This window comes from Dermacentor andersoni, chromosome 11 (assembly GCF_023375885.2).
Source record: "Dermacentor andersoni chromosome 11, qqDerAnde1_hic_scaffold, whole genome shotgun sequence".
In the NCBI taxonomy this organism is placed as follows: domain Eukaryota; kingdom Metazoa; phylum Arthropoda; class Arachnida; order Ixodida; family Ixodidae; genus Dermacentor; species Dermacentor andersoni.
Genome location: NC_092824.1, coordinates 67,825,800 through 67,846,370, shown reverse-complemented (window position 1 = coordinate 67,846,370; position 20,571 = coordinate 67,825,800). Strand labels below are relative to the sequence as shown.

The window sequence follows — 20,571 nt, the reverse complement described above, 5'->3', positions numbered from 1 at the left end:
AAATAAATATGTAATATATACAGGGATTTTCAGCGCACAACTTCAAAAATTTTAAAAACCGTCCCGCGGGACATAGTACAATTCTAGTCCATGAACCGGTCTACTCGAGGGGTCGGACATTACTTGCACAAAAAGCTGAAACGTATAATCAACTAATTATAAAAAAAAAATCACGAATTATTTGTTTAACCAATTCGACAAGGACCTAGGGCTACTGTTGCGGCTGAAATAAAAAAAAATTTCTCTATCAGAACTCCGCTTTTACCGCTTTTGTCAGCGTTCATGCCGAGATATATTGGTTTTGCGATTCGCAAAGAAAAGTCCCTAAAACAGTTTTTGTCGTACCTCAGATCATCCACATTTACACATAGGGCACCTGTGAAGTGATGCTTTCGTACAGGAATTTTATGTCGGCGCGCTGTAATGAAGCAGGTGCACGGTTACACGGTTCTCGCCGAACATTTGCACTTGCGGCCATCGCTGTGTCCGGTCTCCTTGGGCGTAACGTCATGGAGTGACGCTGGGGTTGGATACTTCTGGTTGATTTCAACTGGGCGTGTTCGCGCGGGTCTTTCTGACGCAGTTTCCTCTTTCTGGTTAAGCCTGGGGCACAGGTAGCGAACTTTCGCGACAAACTTAGCGCTGAGGCGCGACGCGTAATTTTTGCAGGCTTCCGCTACATGAAGCGCTAATGAGATGGACGCCGTTGGGCCTTCGCGGTGCTGCTCCGAGTGTACGTGCAATATGTAAATTGCGTAGTGGCTGATAGCGGCATTATTTCGGTTAGAGGATAGCGCAATGTGTCATATGCAGGTTTACGATTGTCGCTATATATTACGCTCGTGTCATTCATTTGAAGCTGCCAGCCGAAAAATCAAGCGCTCACAGGCTATTCTAGAGCTGCCGCAGATTTTTCAATGTGGCGAAATGGATTAGTTATCGGTTTCTTCTTCTAATCAATCATTTAAAAGAAATACAACCACAAAACAAAAATTTGAAGGACGCTTAAGATTCGCCTTTAAGAGTGAAGCGCGATAGCTTTCAAGGGTGTCTGACTGCTTCTCACGGTTCCCGGAAACTGCGGCCTATGTAACCGTAATGTTTACCTGGAAACGCTGGCGGCGAACAGAATGCTCGAAGGCGATCTTTCTGGTTCTTTTTCTTCTTCTCTGCTGCATTGTTTTGTCAATTTTTTTACTACAACGGGCGCGGTGGCTGTGAAAGTAGCTGCCCGAGCAGCCACGTTGTCGCGTCATAGCGTTCAGGCTTCCGACTGTTTAAAACGTTTATTTTTTTTTTCTGGTTAAGCCAATTAAACCACTGAGGCCCTCTCCCCCTTCCCTCACCCCTCCTTGGTGGAATGCCTGCGGGCCCTTGAGGTGGACTAAATAATATGTATGCAAAACGAAATCCTGTTGGTTGTGGCGGCGCTGCGTGTCATGTTCTTTGCTGCTAAATATTATCGCACCTTCCTGACCATGGTCTCAAGCTGTACTTTTCTTCAGCGGGAAATACTAAGTACAGTGAGAAAAACTTAAAAGCATGTTTATTACTACTTGCACTGTTCCTGCAGCATTTGACGGCCGTAGTTCCTACGGTAGCCAAGTTTGTTTCAAAAACTAAATGAAATAAGCCATAATACGTCACAAGTGCAGGCTCAAGAACGTTAAGTGACGTGTGTGACGTGAAATTTCGTCTGCACAGATTCAATTTCATACACGCCTAAAAACTTTGTGTAGCGCGTATATTTGTTTAACTGGCGTCACTTCATTGTCCTCAGCCTGTCGCCGTATAAACACTTTTGCCGTTAAAAATGGAATGTGTGTTTTTTATTTTGTACAGTAGGCGTCTGAAATCATAGGTTCGGGCACTAAGTGTGCTGAATGGTTGTGTTCCAGTTTTTAATCCTTGGAGTTCGCTTCGGAGAAAACGTAGCCGCTGTGACAAAGTGTTTCGTTTCTTATGTGTGACTGGGGAAGCAATTAGTGCTGAGTTGCCTTCCTTGTGGTGTTCTAAGTGGTATTCCAACAGTGTCTTAAAGATATGTTTCAACGGCGCCTTAAAATGCGGGTTGTGTCAGCATTTCACGAAACACGATTCTTTTCCGACACATTCATTTTTTTTTCTGTTACAGACACCTATGACCCCTGCTTCAGGCATGGTGAGTGACTTTCGCCGTGTTTTATTTTTCATTTTACAGACAAAAACGGATTTTTCCTTGTGTTGTCTTTATTACCTGTCGGCTATCGCTACGAAAAACGATGCCCTGCGTGTGCATATTAGGACGCCGGCCAGGGCTAGTTCTTGTCGCATTACAACGCTTTATTTTTTTTTCTTACAGCCATCAGAAACGCCGGCTTCCGAGACGGTAAGCCTCCAAGGATGCCATCTCAGTCAGAGGAGGAGGTGGAAAAACAACACGTGGCCTAAATAATTTTCCATCGGTTTTAATCATAGCTTTTCGACTAGCAGGAAACTGCCTTGTTTTCTAACTGCAATTTTAGCGAGGCGCATTGTCTAAGTTAATTATTTAATCGAGCATATATACTATCAAGTGAACAAGCACATATTTCTATTGTTGTTTGACTGAGATGGCGTTAGCATTCACATTCTTTCTTTTTTCATCCCACTATGATATGCGTGCTTATTTGTGCGTTCTTTCGGAGTTCTTTTTATCTTCTTTCTCAACTAGTGACCTCAAAATAATCAACTCTCACCAACATGCACGTAGTCCGGGCCCTACGAATTTATGCAAGAGCACGGCTCTGGACAAATTGTTAATGCGTGATAACGTTTTCAGACTATTTTTATTACGCTACGTTTTAAACTGTGCATGACTTAGATTGAGCTACGTAGATTGGAAATATAAATTTCTTGCGATTGGCGTAATTCCAACCAGTTTACACTCGTGTTTTCTAACACTGCCATTCAACATAATGTTCCACTGATGATACCCGATAATCATTCCTATGAGTTATACAGACGCGCCTTTGAGCATTGCAGTACATAAGCTAAACGTATACGATTTCGCTACTCTCATATTGGTACCTCCAAATTCCTAATTAACATTGGAAACATACCGCAATGTCCATGGTTAGTCTTTCCAATATACTGGAGCGAATCTGTATTAGTGAGTAGTAAACCAGTTAATAAATATTACTAGCTATATTAAGTTTCTTGCTCAACCCTTAAGCAAATTTTTCATACGAATGTACTTTACATAGCCTTACGCAATAGTGAACGAGTCTTGATTTTTCTTGATATGGATTGGTATTTCGTATCCCCCCCCCCCCCATATCAATCAGGACACATCTTGTATACTTCCGATTAGACGTCATCACAGGTGAACGCCCTTAAAAGTGAACCAGAAAAACATCACGGCCTTTTCCCCTTCCGTATTTCCCTTTCATTTCTCAATCCCAGAGCATAAACCTTTAATATGTGAGCATTGGTTGCACTACAGTTTGTTCAGGTCGATCGACAAGCACAAGCGAACATCAAAGCAAGCAATGCAACTGTGTAATAAAAAAGTATGACCATGATGTACACATACTACCGTTCCGTAAAAGTATGGTGCATAAAAATCCTTGATGCTTCTCTAACTCTGCCAGGACGATTTTTTATTTTTTAGTTTACAAACACGCATAGTGATGTTTGCATCTAAGTTGTGAGCACTAAAAGAGAAAGCTTAATCCAGCAAGCCTTAAGAACCGTGTGCAACAATTAGTTTAACAAACAAAAACCTTCCCCTAAGCCTCCTCGACTGACTGATGTCAATTTCGTACTTCCACACAGCCACCAGAGACAACCCCCGAAGAGGTAAGCTACCAAACATTCACGCTGCATCTTTCCTCGCACACTCCCTACTACAACACATTTTGTTTCCTCTCTCTATACAACAGTTATGAATACCAATTTTTAAAGAGGTGTGTCTAACCTTGAGGAGTACGTTTTCCTTGCTTTAATTTGTACGTGTAGATGCCGCTTCCACAAGGGTGCAGGTGAAATGTCACCGTAGCTTCAGTTCCAGCCAGCGGCACAACACGACTCATTTGAATAGCTCGCAGTTCCTACACAGCAAACACAGACCCCAACTAGGAGTAGATGCATAATTGTATAAGCAGGTAAATGGCTCCATCATTGTTCCTTTCAAGAGAGGCCCGGCTACTGCCGAGAAAATACCATGAATGGCATTCCTTCTTTTTTATTTAATAGCTCCTAACACCAACAACGTTCAATATTAATTACATAAACAATTTACTAACAATCGCTACTCGGAAGGCACTTTTGAAGCGCTGGTCAGCCGCCTCTACTGCTTGATGGTAACTACGGCCGCTATTTTGTAGCGATGCCTTATGCCTTATTCTATGCTATTATTATCATCCACCACACACGGCCGCCTGATCCCGTTGATAATGTGGGCAGACCGTCGCTCTGGCCACTGGCCAAGCGCGAAAAGCCTGAAAAAGCATAGAATAGGAAAAGGCATCGCTACAAAATACCGGCCTAGAGTCACCGTAATTGAGGTGATTTCTAGTTTACTACACTTGATGAGCCTACATTAAACGTAGATCTGTGTTTAAAACATAAATTGCGAAGTTCACCGTCCTTCGACTGCACAGCGGGTAATGAGGAACATTCGTAGTCCAGGGCTCCTGGTGAGTTTTGACCACGTCTAGTTCACAAATTTTTACCTCAATCTAAGTTTACGAATGCTATTGCATTAAAATGCAATGGCATTCGTTAGGCAGGATGTAGGTGCCGGAAAAAGATGAAGGGAATTAGGTTTTACTCGGACGGAGTTTTTCTTCAACTTTCTCTTGTAGCAGAGACACAAACAGTCCAACATGAGACAGCTCGCTGCCACCTCGCGATGTTAGATTTTACAATGCCAGAAAATTCGCAGCCAGGAGGACCACCGAATCTTTACCAAAAGAAATATATTGCCGCAAGCAGTAAAACACACAAAACCTGAGGATTGCACGAAAACATTTTTTTAGTCTTACATCAAAATTGTTGCGCAATTGTAAAGACATACACAGTGAATTCTCGATATAACGAACATGGCCAAGATTCATTTATCAAATATTGAAAAAAAAGGCAGACATAAAATTTGATTTTTTGCGCAAGTATATCAGCGCGAGTCTTTATAGCAAGTCCTGGGATATCACGAATGCAGTTTTTTTTAGTGACTTCTTTATCAAGAAGTTTGTTCGTGTAACAAGGCACTCGTGTAACAATTAGCTACGTATTACTTGGCTAGCACTGATTTCCTGTTCAGTCTATAGGCGCTACTGCAACAATATATATATATATATATATATATGTATGTATATATATTGCTCCACGTTGTAGTTGGCATGGACGACGGAACACACCACGAGTTAACATGTCATTCCTATCCCATAAATCGTGAGCTTCTTCAATGACTGCCCTAATATGTGCATTCCCTAAGCCAGTACAGTAATGCCTGTTCTTCAAGCAATCAATATAATTTTTTTGTATTATACCACGCACATCAGAAAAGTACACAAGCTTGGCTCATCGGCGACAAACGTTGTGTGCTATGTCTGATTTTGAGAATGCAGAGTCAGTTTTATACACATCTGGAAAGGTCATGCAGGGCGCCAATTGCTGCCAATAAACTGTTCTCACCAAGTCTGCCTAAATAAATTAAATGTACTTATTTCGCGCATCTTGTATATTAAACATCAGATAGCATAAGATCGGGCACCGAGAGTTGTAACGGACTCGGCGCGTTACATTGTTCAGTCCGACGCTCCTACCCAGACGCCCCCCCCCCCCCCCCCCCCAAATGTCGATGCTCTAAAAATAAATTTCTTTTTTTAAGCGTGTTGGTGAGGCATTAGACACTCGGTTTCCATTTTTGAGGCGTTTTAAGCGCTATTCCAACAGTGCACTTCAAGCTGCATGCCTGATATGCGCAGGAGAGAATGAGTAGCTTATATCATGCCACATTATAAATCACGAAGCACATTTTATTTCCTTAAAGACCCCACGAGGGGGTATTACATAATTATTATTACACCAGATGTTGAACAATGTCAAGGAAGCGCCGGCCTTTCTGACTATCAGTATCTCATAACAGGTAGAAGCGGCAACATCGGTGACTGTTCGCGATTTTCAACATGTTCAACGCCATGTTGTAAAGAATAAATAAAACCAACGAGTGAATGAAGCGCACGTTGTACACTCCAGTGCGGGCAAGGCCTGCTACGCCGTTAAAGAAGCCCTCAACTACTATTTATCGAAATGGAGAAAGGCATTTGAAGTTAAAACGGGCTAGTTCAGAAAAATATCTTGCCGACAGATCCCTGTGTTGACACATCGCTTATAGCGTTGAACGCAAAATGTCCCGGCGGATTACATCAAACTTTCGGTGCGATAGGGATTTTTTTACTCTGTATGCACCTGTCACAGTGAATAGATAATCAGAGGCATAAAGTGTAAGAGAAATAAATGAAAACACGTTCTCCGAAGACCCCATTCGGCGCCAGAAATCAAAACCTGTCATTCAAAAAATGCAAGTAGCGAATACTAGCTCATTCTGTATAAGTTCTAGCAATAGGCTCGAGAGAATAGGCTCACGAAGCTTCTATTCCCAATTATTACAGGTGAAATGGACGGTGCCTGCTGTTCAGACTTGTCTTCGGACAAATACATGCGGTAAACTGTCTCGGAAAGCTCGAAAAAGTCAGATTCGAGAGACTTCTGTGATAAGTGCCACAAAAATGCTAGAGCCATCACAGAGGTGCACGCAAAAGGCACGCAGCATAAATTCAGACAGCTCACGAAAGTATTCGGGTGATGGACTTTACAGCATGCTATGTTTGTCGTTCATCTGCTTCACTGTGTTGTGATTTTTCGCATCATAAATATCTTCATTTGATTAGTCGACTGCTTACAATCGATTTCCTTTGAATAACTTTGTTATGCCTAAAAATTGGTAAATATATATGCCAGCGTAAATTTACCCTGCATTTCTTAGATTATGGTAGACTGCTAGCAAATCAAAATTTCCCTATGACATATCCCGACCGTTGCGACTGACATGTCCAGATTTGTTCCAACACGCGGTGTTCTCTTGCATTGTGTTTTAATGACTGCTTCTCAATTACTTCCACAGAGGAGCTCAGCTTCAACGACGATGATGGTGAGAAAGAAAACTTGCTGGTTAAACTTGTTGTGAACGTGCTCGCTCTGGCTGGCAATTAACATTACTGCTTCGCCTAGTCACAATAATATGGCTTTGCAAGCTCCAGCTCATCTGAAGTGACAACTATTTCAAGAATGGTTCCAGCACCCCTCTTAATTTTCGCGATTACTTTGGTTCTGTTGTTGCTGTGCAACGTTGCTGTACCACTCATTAGTAGCACAACGTTAGAGCGCAAGCTGGTAATCTTTGCATATAGTTGCTCAATTTCAAGTTGACCATTTTCGTCAGTTTTTGGTACCTATTATATAGTATTCGTGGCGCCATTTCAGTTGTTTATGTACTTCATGATTAACAAAATGCACAAACAAGAAAGTGTTTTCCATTCTGATATGCATTCTCATCGTTTACAAAAAATTACCTTTTGTGTTGGAGCCAGAACTTTGCGCAGAAGATAGAAAAGCTGTCAACTCTTGCGAAAGTTGTTGTAGGCATACTGTCATCTTATTGACTTTGGCTTCCTTGATTGGATTTTCTGTTGATGTAAAATTCTAAACATGCTGCGCGATATTTTGCAACTAAACCGTCCTTTATTTCAAAGCGAGCCTTAGTCATAAGGTATTGTTCTGTAGCGGCTATAAAGTAAACTAATGATCTCATTGTTCTTATAGTAACGATCACAAAATTTTGGCGGAAACGAGAGCTGCATCAGCGGGCCTCCACTCCACGTGATCCGCTTTGTTTATCATTTCTAAACTATCAAGAAACCAAAAGCGTTATGTTGGTTTTGACATGAAATAAATTTAGTTTGCGAAGATAAACTCCAAATATTTTTTTACCTTTGCACAGTGCGCGGATGCATTTGCAAATCCATATTTTAAGGCTCTAGTACAAAGTCTATTAGAGGAATGCACTCAACTGTCCGTCAATCTAAAATAACAAGAGAAATGTAATTTCTTTATGAAAATAACCTTTCATGGTGTTCTTAGTGCGTCATAGGCACATACGCTAACGCAGCCATGAACAACACATGCATCTTGTAACGTTTGAATACTCTCAAAATCAACAGCGATCAGTATCTAGATGATCATCGAGCGGGGCCACGTAGCATCACCTTGTTTCAAGAAGGCTTAAAACGATTTATGCAGATTAACTGAAATTAAAATCGAAACTGAAAACAAACAGGGAATACTTTTATCAAACGGGAAATCAGATATTTGCTACGTTTATGCCGTTTTTGCGTACACGTGAGATTGCTGTGCAATGCCCAATATAGTGTTACTTCGTCGATAACAAACGGGAACGCTCGAGCACGCTGTGGGCAAGAGTTTTCACTTCGTCGCACTATTCTTGGTAAAAAAAAATTGCCTCAAGTCCTCTTTTTTTTTGTCATTATCTTAGCGTTACAAACCTATCGGGTAATTTGATAGTGTTCGCGTCACTTGTGCTCCATGGTTTAGCACGCAAAACACAAAACCTTGGTGTTTCACTTGTGCAGGACGACTGTGCGTCGTTGTTCGCAACTGTTATATTGTTTCGAGCATAAACGGCTCAGTGCGATAAAAAAATGACCATCAAACCCATATTTAGGAACCCTTTCTGTGCTGCGATAAATGCACCTTACGCCATAAATTTCATGTACTACGAAGAACAAAATTTTTCTATCCTCTTGCAGGAATCAATGCCAACTTCCCAGATGACGGTAAGTGCAAGGACTTGAACATGATTTTAGTGCCATACAGATCACACAAACTACCTGTAGGCGGCTACTTGAAAGAAATACCAACCGTTATTATGTTGATTCTAGTGCTGCCTAACACGTACTTAAAACGTTGGTAGTTGAGATAGCACATTAGAGAACACGACTGCAGGATAGAGGGAGACGTGGTGCACCTTGATTGACACACTACGAAGAAAGAGCTGGAGCTGAAAGAGTTCTCACGGAATGCAAAATAAGTAAAAAAATAAAGATTGTGCGTATGGAGGGGGAAGGCCAGGAGGAGTCCGCAGCAGCAGCTCTGCCTGGAATAGGTGGAGAGGTTGCCTATGTCTATGGGTCTAATCAGTGTTTGCCTATTTCGTGCATTGCACATTCAGGAACGTGAAATAAGAACACTAAACAAAGGCAGAGTTTTGACAAATTAAAGAAGTAGGCAGGTAGCTGGCATAGCGGATATTGCACGAGTGTTTTCATTCGAAATCGTACGGCTCAGTTCTCGTAGCATGCGTAGATGGGCATACAGAAATTGCCCGCGGTATTTTACTTCTCATTTAATGGCATATACTTTGCGACTGCCTCCACATGCAGACAAAGCGACAGACTTTAGCCTTTGCTCCGGCGAATTTTGATGCCAGGCCATTTCCCCAGAACTTCATTTTGGATCATTGGTACTTCCCTAGATACATACAATACCTGCGCGGGACATGCTGCAAATTTTTAGGCATTACCAACCACAACGCTTCAAATATGCTACTGTGTTAACGAGTAGCACCATCACACCAACACTCTTGTCTCATCTTCATCCTCCATCAGTGTTCCCTTCCCCTTTTGTCTTTTCCATGTGCAGAGTAGAAGGTTAGAGGTAAAAAAAAGAACTCGGGCTACACCACCCTGCCTTCTTTGTATGAATAAACAATGAAGTGACGCTAGAAGGAATTATGCTGCTCTAAATATTTCCATTAAAGCCGTCTATATGAATAGCACGTAAAAGCAATACCACGATAGTTACCCTTCTTACAGTAGTACTAAGGTTTCCTTCAGGCTTGCAAACACAATAATTTAAAAGAATGTTTTAAAAGAAAGTAAGGTGGGGTGCACCGTTACAGCAAAGACACAGATTTGTGGCTCTAAGTTTGGCGCCATGGCTGCAACTGGCAGTGGAAGCAACGACAGTTACTACACTGTACAAGTGCATCGGAAGGAGTCAGCTGTCATCCACGAGTTAACTGCTGCAAGTCTGGCCGATCGCACTCTTGAGAGAAAGAGAAATGCGGACTTAATCTGCACTCAAGTGTTCCCTTTGACAGCGGGCGCCTCCGTACCTGGATTACACAATAAGCCATCTTCAAGTCAAAGCAAAACCTGCCAGTGCAGTGATTACCTGTTTTTGGAAAACTCCCCCTCTGTGCAATAAATGTGCGAAATACATCCCCTAATAGAACTCAGTTATGCTTTCTCGCTTGACGGGAGTCTCTCTGCTGTTTTCGGTGTGGCAACGTTGTTGTATATTGGGCCGTTTTATAGTCTTATCGACGTTGATTACACCGTTCCTAGCAGTGAGGGATAGTATCCCCGTACAGTAAACCAGAGCACGTTGAAGTATCCCTATTTATGTATCGAGACCAAACGTTTCAAAAAATCAGAGCGTACTTGAATCTCAAGAACTGAGCACAGCTAACGGCGTCCAATTTCTATCTTACAGTGCAAACCGACGGTGTGTCCACCCTGCCCAGTGATACCACGTAAGTGCTATGTCCCTCATGTGTAACACAAGACCACTCTAACACCGATCTCTCGACGAATTAGTGTTTAGAGATATCTTCTTTGTTGTATGTGGTGTTTAGATACTGTGCAAGCAGAGTTTACCTGCAGCAATGCTAGATAATAAATCCCCCATGTACGGCAAAGAATATGCCCTTCGCAAGCATGCAGTTCCAGAGACGTTAATGAAGGGGAACTGACAAGAATGTGTTTAAAGCATTTTTTTTTGCTTAAATAAAGGCCCAGCTGATCGCACTGACCCCCCAAAAATATGCTAACAAGCGTCAAATACTCACAAATTACAACAATACTCGTTTGTACGAACCATCTACAGTTTGGCTAACCACGTGTTTGATATATCATGTCATTAGCTCGCTCCATTCCGGCAATCTCTGAGGCTGCCACACGTGATCACAGCCAGATGAAGTGCACGCAGCACTTTTGTTTGCTTTTTTTACCATGAGCAACCTAATCTTACGTAGTCTGATTGCTGCACAACCACGACAACCTTTGCTCGGCGTCATGACATCACGATATGGACGCTGACGCCATGTACAGCGTTTGAATACCAACGTTATTATCAAAATGTGTTTCCCAACCTCCATAAATGCTGCCATAGTTTGCCATAGTTTCACGTGCGATAAGCAGGTGGTATTGTTTACAACTCCGAAAATACGCGTAATTCTATTACAGCACACTTTCGAAAGAAGGCTCGCTGTGCCGGTATCGTAACACCGTATCGCTTCCAACGCTGCTGAAATTAGGTGTATTCTTGTGGGTGTAGGTGGTGTAAAAAAAAACGCGCACCTTCGTTTCTGTGACTGACATATTAGTAGTTGGGGTTTGTGAAACATGCTGCAGAGAAAACAAAATAGGAAAGAACAAAGCATACCGAGCGTAACTGTCACAAATCTGCACGCGGCTCTACTTCTGCACGCAAGACTCCGCCTCGAGCATGAACACCCAAATTTAAAAGTGCCAAGTAACTTTCATAATTGAACGCACAATAAAATGCTGAGGAATAGGAAGCATTTTACGAAATCAATCGGGGAGTAAGAGAATCGGATACGTTCCCAACTTTCGTCCCAAGCGCGCACGTCATTTTTCCAGACGTTATCGCACGCAGCAAACTGTCGTGAAAAAAAAAATTGCAGTGAAATATCCTCTAGTAACAACCGGAAGCAAACTCAAAACAAACGGCCCCGGCCGTGACATGTACCACTAGCGTTCACATAAATTTCAGTAGCTTGAGTGAGTCACAGAATAATATTTCACATAACAAAAACAAGAAACAAGGTATCGCTGTATCTTTACTAATGCTGAAACGATAAACACTGGGCAATTGAAGCGGGAAAAAAGAAATCTTGCTGCTGGTGCGAGCTGGACTAACGAACAATAAGAATGGGAAAGCAACACAGAACTTAGCAGAAAATCATTTTTCCTACGGCAGTTATTCCATTCTGAACGTCCCAAAGACTATTACAGCACGATGTTCGCTATGTCTACAGGCATAACCGTATACTTATTGGCTTTGTGTGCAACTGTGAAAGTAGTTATTCTTTAGTTTCAGTGTCACAGGACAAAACATATGCAACTTCAATTACACATATGTCGATTGCTTACGTTTCTCCTGTGACGTGTTTTCTTACAGCCGAATGCAACGATTTAATAAAGGTGAGTTATAAAAACATTCCCCATACTATTGATCACAGCTACATAGACAGTCATATCATAGAACTTAGTGTCATATTAAAATTAACATCTGTAAAGGAAATGCATAACAGTGATAACTAAGATATTACCGTTCAACAAAACAAAAAAAATTCAAGGACAAGTGGAGTTTCCGGTCAAAGAGAACGCCCTGGTTATCGCTTTTTCCTCCCTGTACCAGAACCAGCTTGCCTAGCAATGATTTCTTATTGAAGAATATCTGTTTTTCAGGTCGGCTAAGGTCACCCGAGCCCTGCGATAATTCGTGTGAATTGGCACTCCTGTATGGACGTTTGCCACTTGCTTAGCTTACTTTAGCTTACTTTAGCTTACTTTAGCTTACCGTAGCTTCACTTAGCTTACCTCAGGTCGGCTAAGGTCACTCGAGCCCTGCGATAATTCGTGCGAATTGGCGCTCCTGTATGGACTTTCGCCACTTGCTTAGCTGGCGTAAGGTCGCTAACAAGCGTACAATGAAGGCGTAGCAGGTTGAGAAGCCTGCCGTTGAATACTACTTATGCAAAGTAGCGAGAAAGCTATCTGCGCCGATCTTTCTGTTTCAATAGCGTAACATCCTCCTAGTGTTGTTTCTATACTATTCCCATTTATCGTGACAAAAAAACACAAATTATTTTACAGCGAACCGTACGTTTCAATTTCATTTCACTTCAGCCGTGTGAATTTATTTCCGTCAACGTCATCGCTTCATTATTTTCCTCAGAAATGGAGTTTCAGTGGTTGCTAATAACTAACAACGCTTTGCATGATATCAGCGACTAGAATGCCATCTCTTTCTGTAGCAAATTGGGGAACTCTGTGAAGTGACTAGCATGAACACTTCACGAACGGCACGGGAAGGCGTAGTCAGATTAACTTGCAGTGAAAAAATGGCGGCATGTCATCACTACCTAACGACAGAGTAAAATATTAGCTGATCAGTAATTGGATTAACTTTATTTGTGCTGACACAAAGTCGGAGACGGGCGAGCAGGCAGACATTGACCAGCATGAGCTCATCACAGATGCCGAAGTGATCGGGAATCCAGATTGTCTTATTCTCAGATTTATTTTTAGTCTACTAACAGTATGCGAGGCTTCATTAAAATCCTTATTACGCGTCATGTGGGTTCGCAATATTTGAGATCTGTTGGTGAAAAAAAGATAGACATGTCAACGACTTGAAGCGGCGTGAAAGTTAATTCAACAATCGGTGAAGTGACGCGCCGTGAGACCTTATTTATTGTACGTATAGTCACCCTCACACGATTATTTCACTCTTGCAGAGGGGCCAGCAGCAGGAGCAGGAACAAATCAGACTGGATTTACCGCCGGACTCCTTCTCAGACCGGTGGTACAAGAAGTAGCCGCGCTGCGCGCGCCCCCAGGCGGGAGCCACAGCTATTCGTTATTAAAATGTATTTTTTGTGTTCTTACGCCGGCTGGCGTCCCTTCACTCCTGCCTCCAAGCGTGCAGCGAATCACTGCATGCTTCCTCGAAAGGGTTGAAGCTGCAGTCTATAGGGCCCCAGTGGCGTTTTTGAACCATTGCCAGTTTGTCGCTCCTATTCGATTGTTATAGAGTCTGCACCCCTGATTCGCATTTCACTTACTTCGGTCTAATTAAACGAACCCACGAACGGATTACAATTGAACGAGGAAACGCTGTGTTATCGCGAGCTTTCCAGTCGAAACAGACACCTCGCCGCTGCTCTCGAGTGCGACGAAGGTTTTTCTCAAACTACCGCAGTAGGCCGGGCGCACGTTAAATGTTTCTCAAACATGCCGACTCGGGATGACGTGGCTGTTCGTGCCATCCTAAGCGAAGAAAGAAGAACCTGACCGACAGGGTAAAGTGCTCCGCCCAAAAACAACATTGCGAGATGTGATTGCATAGACGATATTGTAGCGAGCGCCCCAAGATAGCTTGTGCAAAAAAAATTTCGTTGCTGTTGGCCAACTGGCAAGGTATATAAAGACAAAAAAAAAAAAAACACCAGGCGACAGTGTGAAAGCGATTGCGTGTTGTACAGTAAGATTGGGACAGCTGGTAACATAGAACTGCGTCAGGCGTGCACAATTGAGGCATGCACTCTACTCGTGGTTGGCACACCTTTACTATGCTTACTACAGCTGCCAATAGGGATGCTAGGGTGCATAAACTTTCGACAACATGCGATTCGCTGACAACGAGTGTGGCACTTCTTCGGAGCTGCCCGGAACGCATCACTATACCTCTGAACTTTCACACCGCTAAGAAATTTCCCTTACTGGTAGCTGAAAGCGAGGGCCCCTGTTCCATCGCTATAGCGCATTTCTCCGCTTAAGTTATTGTTTAAACTACTAATAGATATGTATGGTGTCCAGCGTAATTTGTGCCACGACGTGCTGCTTCTGAGATAATGCTCAGTGCCTTGACTCGAGGCACTGAGCACGATCGCAAAAATCAGAATTCGTTTATTAAGAAAGATGAATAGTATGTTTCTATCGTTACTTTGCTTCTGAAACTTTTGCATGCAGACCAAAACCTTTATAACCCGTTACGGTTCATTTTTTTTTTTTTTGTTCCGGAACAGCACCGGATTGAAACGTTGTTCAGTGGGACGAAACTAAAACTAGAAGGTAAGAAATTCGTTCCGACACCTTTGCCGTGTTTCTCGTGTTTTGCGAGCTTTCTTTAACGCTAGAGAGAAAAAAAAACATTTACGTAGCAGGTACTGAGCAGCAGAAGGATGCATTGTCAATCTCTCAAGGTGGCCTACAAATTTCTGATGTGCAATCTCTCTCCAATTATAATATTTGAAAAACGAAATAATAATAACTAATTACGTAATTAGGCAAAATACCAAATAGTCTGAATTGCTTTAAGGGACGGCAAAGCACATTGGTTCTCAGCCTCTACGTGGCACTCGGATTATTTTGGCACAAGTTGCGTGGGACCCCCCATCATGTTTAAACCATCTCACATTTTGACAGCACACATAACCCCCATAGAAATTACCTTCCGCACAAGCGGGCGCCGAAGAGCCCCCTCGCTTTTTTTTTTTTTTGTTGACTACGATAGTTTCCCTACGGCATAAATAGCAAAAAAAAAAAAAATATGAAGATCCAATCCACGTGTTGGAATGTACGTGAAGCGAATGGTTTTTACTGAACCAGTTCACTAAATGCTCCGAAACGTGCAATTTTGTTCAAACTGCTTCCTACGCAACGCGCAATCTCATGGTGTGCTTATCAACCGCGAAGGTCACAACTCTTCTCGTGATGCAGCTTTAGTGTTTACGCACAGCATCGTTTCACAAGGTATGCCGAAATGCAAACTCAGAATGCCACGGACGCACAGTGCTAGGCGTATACGACCATGCGCCGCGATGTGAAAAGGACGAAGGTGATGTGTGGTGCTTGTTGAGGAAGCAACAACGATGCAGAGAGACGTACGCACAGAAAATTACAAACGCCCATCAAGCAACAATTACGGACATTGTAAATCTCTTCCGACACATTGTACAGCTCTTGGGACACGCTCCGATTGGCTAAATCAGACAATAAAGCAAAATAAAAAAAATATCGTGAAGTAAATTCACCGTTCTAAACAGATTCGTGGGCTTCACATGCATCTGTGAGCTGACATTATATGTTCAGTTATTATGTAGGAATTAAAGTGGGACATCAACCTTCCTTATCAGAAGGCAGTGAAGGCACTTTGGTGTTTTCTGGGAACTTCTGGTTTACGCGAGCGGCTTTAACTCAAGTGCTGTCCGTACACGTATCTACACCTTCTCTCTCCCTTCTCTCCCCCTTCTCCCGTTCCCCAGCGCAGGGTAGCCAACCAGACTATTGACTGGTTACCATCCCTGCCTTCCTGTATTCCTCTCTCTCCCTCTCTCTCGCTCTTAAGGATTGGCCAACAACATCGCACCCATCCGGTGGCACATACTGGTTGGTTAAATACAAGAAAATAAAGTGAATCAAACAATATGGTGATCGCAATTCACCATTCGATTAACAGATCGGTATGCTTTAGAGATGTTGTTGTTGATGTTGTTGTCCTATGTGGCCGTGGCACATACCCACAGTGGGGGATTGGCCAAGAATCGGGCGGATTAATTAGGTGCCTAAAAATAATAATGATGACAAGGGAGTTAACAATTTGGGCGTGTGAGCTTAAAAGTAAACGTTTTGTGTCTGGAGAAAAAAAAATTGATAATCAGATGAAAACCGGGTATAAGAAAATAATAATAATAATAACAATAATAATTAATAATAGATAAGAAATAAAAGAAAGCTATGGTAGGGAGGGAGAACGATCAATCTAACATGGAAAACGATTGGTTTCAATTAGGTAATTTTGGATCGCCAAGCAAACATTTCTGTGGCTGAACCCAGCAATGGAGGCTCCAAAAGATAGGATCACAGGCACTGATAAAGTTAGACCAATAGAGCGAAGCGGCATTTCGAGTAGTCGTTTTCTTATAATAGAAAAACGTCTGCAAGACAACAAGAAATGGTCGATTGTCTCCGCTTCGCCACAGAATGAGCATAATGGTGAGGGGACCAGACCAGACCTGTGGAGGTAGAAGTTCAATGCAGGTGTACGGCAGCGCAGCTTCGTGATGGACACTTCAATTTTCCGTGTTCGGCAAAAATCTGTTCCAAGGGTGCAGGAGATGTCCGTAATCCTCAGAGTTAGTAATTGCGGAGCCTGATACAGACTGTATAATGATACTCCTGCGAAATCTAGCTGCAGTAACATAAGCAGTCAAAGGGCAGCAAGGAAGAATCGGGCCACTTATCGATGCCTTGGCTAGAGAGTCTGCAATTTCATTAATGATTAGTCCTTTATGGCCAGGCACCCAAATAAAACGCACGCTTCTCAAGCTACCAGGTACCAATGATTGAAATGTCCTCATCACGCGAGAATCACTAGAAGCAGTAAGGGATGAGCACAATGATAAATAATCAGTGACTATCACGGCTGACGTAATTGATGGTCCTAATTTGCGTAATGCCAGCACCACGGCCATGAATTCAGCTAAAAAAATCGGTATGAAATCTGGCAGCCGAAGAGAAAATGTCCAATCGAGAATCGGGGAAAATATTCCTACACCTGACTTTTCTTCACATTGTGAAGCATCTGTAGCAATTACAACGTTTGTTTGAAGGTATTTCAGGTGATCTTGTAATGTACCGTCGAGAATACGGTGTGGAAGTAATTTTGCATTATTAGGAAAGATGTCATCAAATTGAATATCCGTAGCAACAGCTCTGTCGGTAATAGGAAGTACATCGCATATGCGCACGCCCAAAGAATCAAGTAATTGTTGCACGAATATAATTTGCGGTTTATGCAGTCGCGGCCAGATGACAAAAAAACAACGCAGGTTGTGAAATAAAGATTATTTGGGGATGACGCAGTGGTGATTCGTAAATCCTTAAGAACGTCTGCACCGTCAAAAGCCGGAACCTGCACGAAAGTGGCGGAACACGGGATTCTAGATAAAGAATAGAATTTGCAACAAATTTAGGAAGACCTAAACACAGACGTAATGCCTCTCTTTCTAAGAGGATTAGAGGACGGGACATGTAGGCTGGAGCTCCCGAGAAGAGCACGCAACCAAATTCTAATACAGGGCGCACATACATACGATATATCATTAGGAGTGTATCTCTTCTCAATCCTATTCGACGACTGCTCAGCCTACGCAATATGCCAATTGCACGGGTACCTTTCCCAGTCAACAGATCTATGTGTGAGCGCCAGTTGAGAGAGGCGTTATAAATAATTCCTAGGTATTTAACAGATTCCACCTGTGGTATGTCTTGAAGGTGGTAAGACAATGAAATGTGCACTATGTCACGTATCGGAAAAACGAGAACAGCACATTTGCTGGCATTGAGTGTGAAGTAACTAGCATCTAGCCACCTCTCCAGATCATAAAGGTAAGTTTGCAGTCGTTGGTATAGCGTGTGGATGTCGTTTGCAGATGCAAAAAACGCAATATCGTCTGCATAAACATAAGCAGTTATTTCTTGATGACAAGGTAGTGTGCTCATGAGAATATCAAAAAGTACCGGGGAAAGCACTGAGCCCTGCGGTACGCCTCTCGTTTGTTTGTGTTTAGAAGAAGAAACGCCGCTTTCGTAGCAATAGAATTCTCTTTCACCTAAGAATGACTGAATCCACGCTACTATATACCCAGGAACACCACAGGAAGTTAACCGATTGATCAATATAGTGTGCTCCACAGTGTCGTATGCTTTAGCGATATCAAGCGTCACTAAGGCAGCGTATTGCTTATGACATCGAGCGAGTTGTATTCGGCTTTCTAAGTCGACGTGGGCATGCCAGATGGAGCAGCCGGCCCTGAAACCAATCTGACAGGGACTAAGAATGGAATTACCATTAATAAATTTCATGATGCGACGGTGAAGAAGCCTCTCAATAAATTTTACTACGTTTGATGTAAGCGCAATGGGCCTAATGTTCTCCAATACATACCTTCCTTCTTGTTTCTTAAGCATCAATATTACCTCGGCAAGCTTCCAGTGCAACGGAATCCAAGCATATTTAATTGAATAATTCACCAGGTCTAAAAGAACGTTAGGTGATTCCTGTAACAATATTTTTAACATTGCATTTGTGACGCCATCAGGGCCAGGGGCTGAATTCGGTAAACATAGTGCAGTCTCATTTAGTTCAGCTAAGGAAATTGGAGTAAAGCCATCCCAAGGATCTAATGTAGAATGAACAGCCGGAAGCCTGGCCGTAAATCGATTTTTTAAGCCTTCGGCAATCTCTTCTAGGGAGGCGCTCAGTTTCTGCGGGGTCGAAACAATTGAATCTAATGTTAAGGGTGTTGGTAGCACCTTTCTAGCACGAAGGAATGCAAATAAAGCACGCTTATTTTTTGAATTAGATAGATAATCGTAATGTCTAATATCGTATTCCTCTTTGGCTCTATTAGCAGTACGCTTAAATACACCAGCATGAAACTGATAATTTTTCCAATTTGTCGGGCACTGATTATGCAGAAGCATTTTCCAAGCGGCTTTTCTTTTTCTATAGTCCCGCGTACACTCATTATTCCACCAACGACAAGCGGTGCCTTTAGCCGAAGGGATGACAAATTCAGCTTGCTTCCGGGAATCCTCTAGAATTGAGCAAATGGTTGAAGCGATTTCCTTATCATTGGCATTGGCAAGTTTCGAAACGGCAGAACGCAAGAAAGTCTTAAATTTCGTATGGTCCATAAATGTGCATGCCTGGTATTCTAAAGATGTTATTGGACAATTGATTTTAAATGACACAGGAAGATGATCACTGTTGGTTGCTGATTCAACCGCTACCCACGACAAAACCTTGATGCCAGCGCTACAAAATGTCAAATCTAACACTGAACGGAAGGGTCCTCTAACAAACGTTACTTGTCCTGTGTTCTGACATGAAAGGTGGCTATCAATCGTCCACTCCCATAGTCGCTTACCGCACACATCTGTTTTTTGCCCCCACGACACGTGATGCGAATTGAAATCCCCTACAAAGAAAATTTCTTTTCTACAGGCAGCCACAGCCCTATCAAGTTGACGTGTACTTTGCACGCCGCTGGGGAAATAAGCATTTATAATTGAAAATGGATGGTATCCTGGGAGGCATAAATCTATGGCCAAAATTTCACAGTCGCAGTCCATGATTTGAAAAGAAATTTTTGCCTTGTGACAAATTTTACTGGAAACAAGTATCATTAATCCTCCACCTCGCGAGTCTCTATCTAATCGGAAGGACCGAAAACCTTTTAAATTAAAATTTTTCTCTGGTGAAAGCCACGTTTCCTGAAGAAGTAAGATATCTGGATTGAATTGAATAGATAGGCAAGATAAATCTGTTGAAGCTGAAAATATAGAACGACAGTTCCACTGCAGCACTTTCAACTGTCCAATGGTGTAGAACGCACAGCAGCGGCAACTGCCGCCTTTAGAATACTTTCTGTAAGCACAGGAGTTGGTTGACTCTTTTTTGATTTTGGTTTCATAGTTTTTGAAATTGGGGACCCCATACGTTTGGGAGCTCGAGTGTCAAGTTCCATGTCTGTGGCAATAACAGTGTCTGAATAAGAGGGCTCATCCTCGCGTGTTTGGACTACCGAAGTAGTGTCTGTGGAATACTCTGCAACTGTGGAAAGCGTCTCTACCTCGTTGCTAGGCGTTCGAG

At 42.5% G+C, this 20,571-nt stretch overlaps 2 protein-coding genes across 26 annotated transcripts in view; one reads left to right on the top strand and one right to left on the bottom strand.

The window, feature by feature from the left end:
- LOC126517704 (uncharacterized) overlaps positions 1–12,468 on the top strand; it is a 317,963-nt gene extending 305,495 nt beyond the window's left edge. For 23 of the 24 annotated variants that reach the window (XM_072285412.1, XM_072285420.1, XM_072285416.1 and 20 more), the window contains 7 exons: positions 2,135–2,161; positions 2,342–2,368; positions 3,796–3,819; positions 7,148–7,174; positions 8,850–8,876; positions 10,597–10,636; positions 12,307–12,468. In XM_072285412.1, the coding sequence (XP_072141513.1) occupies positions 2,135–2,161; positions 2,342–2,368; positions 3,796–3,819; positions 7,148–7,174; positions 8,850–8,876; positions 10,597–10,636; positions 12,307–12,449 (315 nt within the window). In that variant the 3' untranslated portion in view covers positions 12,450–12,468. The remainder of the gene's footprint in view (positions 1–2,134; positions 2,162–2,341; positions 2,369–3,795; positions 3,820–7,147; positions 7,175–8,849; positions 8,877–10,596; positions 10,637–12,306) is intronic. The other variant, XM_072285398.1, reaches the window with a different exon arrangement.
- Positions 1–20,571, bottom strand: part of LOC126517699 (uncharacterized) — a 61,347-nt gene that overhangs the window by 11,712 nt on the left and 29,064 nt on the right. The window lies entirely within an intron of this gene.